The sequence below is a fragment of the Thunnus albacares genome, chromosome 2 (assembly GCF_914725855.1).
Source record: "Thunnus albacares chromosome 2, fThuAlb1.1, whole genome shotgun sequence".
In the NCBI taxonomy this organism is placed as follows: Eukaryota; Metazoa; Chordata; class Actinopteri; order Scombriformes; family Scombridae; genus Thunnus; species Thunnus albacares.
This window is the reverse complement of record NC_058107.1, coordinates 11,988,297-11,993,041: the sequence shown is the minus strand read 5'-3', so window position 1 is coordinate 11,993,041 and position 4,745 is coordinate 11,988,297. Positions and strand designations below refer to the sequence as shown.

Genomic DNA, 4,745 nt, shown 5'->3' with positions numbered 1-4,745 from the left:
AAGGAGGACTCGTGATAAGTGCGTGAAAGTTGTTCAACTTTCTGTTGGGCCAAGCTAAGATGGCCATTTATATCAGCAGAAAGAACAAGATAAATGGTTCTTTGGACTTTGATGTTATCACCATACTGATCAGAATGATAACAAGCAGACTGAAAATTGATCACAACTATTACAGGTTGATGAATGATCTGGACTGTTTTGTCTCTGTGTGGTGTTATAAAAATGTTCTGTGCTCCATTGATGAGGAGGAGCTCTGCTTTGGACGCATGCTGGGCTGAATCTGGTGTTGTTTTTTAATGCTTGTTGATCTGATGACTAGATAAATAAAGGTGTTTTAAAAATTCAAAAAAAAATTCTCTTCCTTCTTCCTCCTTCTCCCATCCACCTCTCTTCTCCATCATCTTCTATCCTTTACATTTAAGTCAAGGCTATCGGAAGGGATTATCTCTAAAAATGTTCATTTAAACAGACATGTTGACGCAGATGACAGTTAGTATTTATCATGGGGCAACAAAGCAGATCTGAATAATTGTCCTACAGATGTTTTTAAGATGAATCCACTACACCACTGAAAGAAAATTCATCTGCAAGTATTTTGATGATAAATCAATTGTTATAGTAATTTATTAAGAAATAATACCAAACATTCTCTGTTTCCAGCCCTTCACACATTAAGCTTTCCATTGTTTTATATCAGTGTAAGTTGAAGAGTTTTGGGGGGGATTGGACTGTTTGGAAAAAAACGAGCAATGTGCAAACATGGGCTCTGGGGAACTTGTGCTGTGCATTTTTCACTATTTTCTGACATTTTGTAGACTAAACAATTGTAAAAATAATTGATAGATTACTTGACTCTGAACATAATAGTCAGCCTGAACTGAATCCCTCTTTTTTTTTTTTCCCCAAACAATTTCCCTACTGATAGCCCAGTAGCAGGATCCCCAAAATTTAAGCTAAAGTTGCATAGAGTTGAATAAGTAAATAACCAATTAATATGAGTACAATGAAGTTGGTCTTTATATTTGTATGGGAATTCAATTGCTTTTGTGCCTTAAGTTGTCTGTGACGAAGTGTATTCCCCAAAATGTTGAACTATTCCTTTAATTTTCTGCCAAACCATTTTTTCTTGAAGAAAAAACTTTTTGAACTAAATGTTAACTGTTTGTTATGAAACAAATGACATTCATTCTTTCTTTGATAAAATGACATTGACATTTTAACCCTTAATGTCAAGCTTTACACAAGCAACTGAAAGCTTTCATAAGGCAACAGGACTTCATCATGGCACTTGTATGAAATTGCCAGCAAGTGTGTGAACATTTTTCAACAGGCTTTTGTACGACATTCATAATACATTACAGTTCTCTACTTACATTACAAGCTTTTCACCAGTTCATGTAATCTTCCTGTCTTACTGTTACGTCCCTGCTGCGTCTTTGCAGAACTGCGACCTGTCTGGCTGTGATCTACAAGAAGCAAACCTGAGAGGATCCAACGTGAAAGGAGCCATTTTTGAAGAGATGCTGACCCCGCTGCACATGTCCCAGAGTGACAGATAACTCGGTTACACGCCTACAAGTCCGGTCTGGACACAGATGGCTTCTTTATTACTCAGTTCCTCTTACAGTATATCCCCCTACTATCAATCTCTCTATACCTGTGTACAGCACAGGTAGTTGTATGCACATCCCTGGCATTCCACCTATGTTACATTAGCTTTAAATATCTTGCACTAGAATTTATCCAGGGTTGCCCATGTATGTTTGTATGGTAGGATGTTTTAAAATGTTCAGCTACATATATCACCAAAACAAAATAATGTTCCTAGTGTATGTAGATGTGTCTGGATGCGATCCAACGACTATACTCATTTAATGTTTTTGCATAACTTATATTCATTTCATATTACTTGACATGTTAATGGGAGTCAAAAACCAGACTTTTGCAGTAAAGTTCAGAGTACTGAGCTTCACTGAATGCTGCTGTAGCAGAAACTGAAGGGGTCATTTACCAATAACTGTCACGCTGTACGTTCCTCTTTAAGTATGTAACTTACTTTTGCTGGATACAACACACTATAAAGGAAGCAATGCAAGCCAAAGCCATACAACAGCACAGTCTCAAAGGCCAGACGTGCTGTTAATGCACCATAAAACTATGCGACAGGCTAGTTTTCAAACACAGCTTGGGTATGCAATACATGTTTTACAGCTGTGAGGTTTCTCTTTTCCTACTTTTGAATATTGTGTTCTTAAAAAGCTCTCCCTCGTTTTGCGCTCTGTGAATCTACCTCTTTTGTTTTGTTTTTTTGTAATCCGGTGTGTGAGAGATCCACAGTTGCATGGGTTTGACTGTGGTCACTACTTATTGTAATGTTTATGTACGACATTCATTACTCCTCATATCCCATTGTGAGAAAATAATCCAACTTGGTGTGCTTTAACAGAAGGCCGTGTTCACATGTTGTGGACTTGCCTGAAAACATGTTCCATTTACATGACGTATATCACTTAATCATGCTTTTGAACGTATTTGCACAAGTATATATTTGATTTGTAACATGTTATATCTTTTCACCAAAAATGTTTAATGCTTGTTATCTTATGTAAATCAAATCCAGTGCTTCCAAAAAAAAAAAAAAAATCACTATTAATAGATTGGGCAGATGTTTTGTTAAGGAACAATCTCACTTCAGTTCTTACTGGACATTGTCTGTTTGCATGTGTGAAGAGCTATCCTCGCCTTTGACTGGTGAAGTTTCTTTAGCTGTAGCTCAAAGCTGCTCCGATGCAATACTATTCACTCAGTTCAATCGTAGGTACCCAGCCTGTGAGAATGAATGATGAAGGCAATCATGTTGTGTATTTCACCATGAGTGTGAAAATCACAAAGAGCTATGGTTATTTATTTTAATACATCTCTCTGAATGCAATATGGGGCAGAGGTTGTTTGTTTTTTTGTTTGAGACAGGGGGCGGTGTAGTTCTCCCTGAGTATGATTATTGCACTCGACCGTGGAAATATATTTCCATAAATGACTGTTATAAATAAACTGCTATGAAGAAGAGTAAGTCTTTATCACCTCGTCTTTTTCTCTGTCATTAATTTGTGAATCTTTGGTTTATCAGCAAGTATTGGAAAACGACTGGAGGTACTTCACGGCCATACACAAAGCTGGTCTGATGATGAACACTTGTTCTTTTTGTGGAAGGACAAAAATCACACACTGTAATCTTTTTAATAGCTCTGCAAGTTACCAGTAAATGTTGCTTAATCCCACTTTGTGACCCCCTGCAGTGAAGTGTTGGGCTTTTGACACGAAAGGAAGCAGCATATAAACCTTGGAAAATGCTCAGCAGCAGCAGCATCGGCTTCCACAAAGGACAGCAGCCAAGAACAAATCAGAGAAGCAGCTTGCCTTATGCACAGAAGGTAAAAACTTCACTGATGTGATGCATAAATCTGGGCATGTGTAATCTAAAACTGAGGAATATGACAGTATTTGGGGTTAGATTAGGAAAAATAAGAAGATTACTGACCTGCTTATATGTGTAATATAAAGCTTTTTCCCTCCTCAGAATGGCTATGCAAACCCTGGCACTGTGGTTGCTGCTTCTGGGCTCAGTGGTGCCACAGGTCTGCTGTCAGCACTGGTCATATGGACTGAGCCCAGGAGGGAAAAGGGAACTGGACAGCCTTTCAGACACACTGGACAATGTAAGCATGGCTCCTCACACTTCATGTTCAGCATTTTATTCTCTACATATTCATGGTTATGTTTCCCCCCCCTTCAGGTAGTTGAGGGGTTTCCACATGTGGACACACCTTGCAGTGTTTTGGGTTGTGTTGAGGAATCGCCTTTCGCCAAAATCTACAGAATGAAAGGATTTCTTGTAAGTTTCGCTCATCTGTAATTCTGTGTTCGGTCAATCGATCAGTCAATAATGTCAATTATTCAAATTAGTCAAACCGCCAGACGCTTTACCAGATATTTCTATTAAATGTTGATTGTATTTTCACATATTTAATGTTATTCTTTTTCTCTTTTAGGGCAGTGTGACCAACAGGGAGAATGAACACAAAAATTATAAAAAATGATGATTATTTGATTCTACAATAAATAATCATATTGGCATATCTACATTGTTTTCTGTACTACTTTTAATGATTATGATAGAATCCATTTTTATTCCACAGTGCCTTATGCTTTTCTCTGTTTTTGTGACTATTTCTTGCTCTAAAGGATTACAGAGACATTTCATTTGAATAATTATTGACACTTTTCTATGAACTCCTTATTTGTTTATTGTATAACAAACATGAATTTGATTGAATTTATATCCCAGTAGTTTCTAAATTCCTGATGGCATATAATACAGCAGATTTATACAAATGTAAGAGTGAAGTTGTGTCTTATGGGCAAAAGTTGTGTAAACGTAAGGTTAAACATCAGTTTACTGTGTTTTGTTGAACATTGCCTGTTTGCATATGTTTAGTGATGCAGTGTTTGGGTGATATTGTAGTGTCAGCCGCTTGGCGGCGCTGTTCAGACAGTGGGTAGAGTTTTGAGGGGAGAGAAGGGGAGAAAGAGAATGAGAAGTGTGTGATGACTGGACTGAGCTGTGTTTGTTGAAGGTGACTAAAGTTATGAGGAGAACCCAGAACGTATTGGACTGATTTATTCCCTCACTCACACCCACGTCGCTTACACTGGTGGCAGCGGTGGGATTTCCTTCTGTGGAATAT

The 4,745-nt window shown here is 37.8% G+C and overlaps 1 protein-coding gene across 1 annotated transcript; it reads left to right on the top strand.

Moving 5' to 3' along the window:
* Positions 1-1,759: 1,759 nt before the first annotated feature.
* Positions 1,760-4,268, top strand: LOC122970436 (progonadoliberin-1-like). Its single transcript, XM_044336578.1, has 4 exons — positions 1,760-3,431; positions 3,578-3,716; positions 3,794-3,892; positions 4,050-4,268. The coding sequence occupies exons 1-4, from the start codon at positions 3,421-3,423 to the stop codon at positions 4,095-4,097; spliced, it is 297 nt and encodes a 98-aa protein (XP_044192513.1). The 5' UTR covers positions 1,760-3,420; the 3' UTR covers positions 4,098-4,268.
* The last annotated feature ends 477 nt before the right edge of the window (positions 4,269-4,745 follow it).

Excerpts from the sequence above, each read along its gene's own strand:
- LOC122970436 (XM_044336578.1), top strand. Across the intron at positions 3,717-3,793 it reads TTTCAGACACACTGGACAAT|GTAGTTGAGGGGTTTCCACA; the intron begins GTAAGCATGGCT and ends CCCCCCCTTCAG. Across the intron at positions 3,893-4,049 it reads ACAGAATGAAAGGATTTCTT|GGCAGTGTGACCAACAGGGA; the intron begins GTAAGTTTCGCT and ends TTTCTCTTTTAG.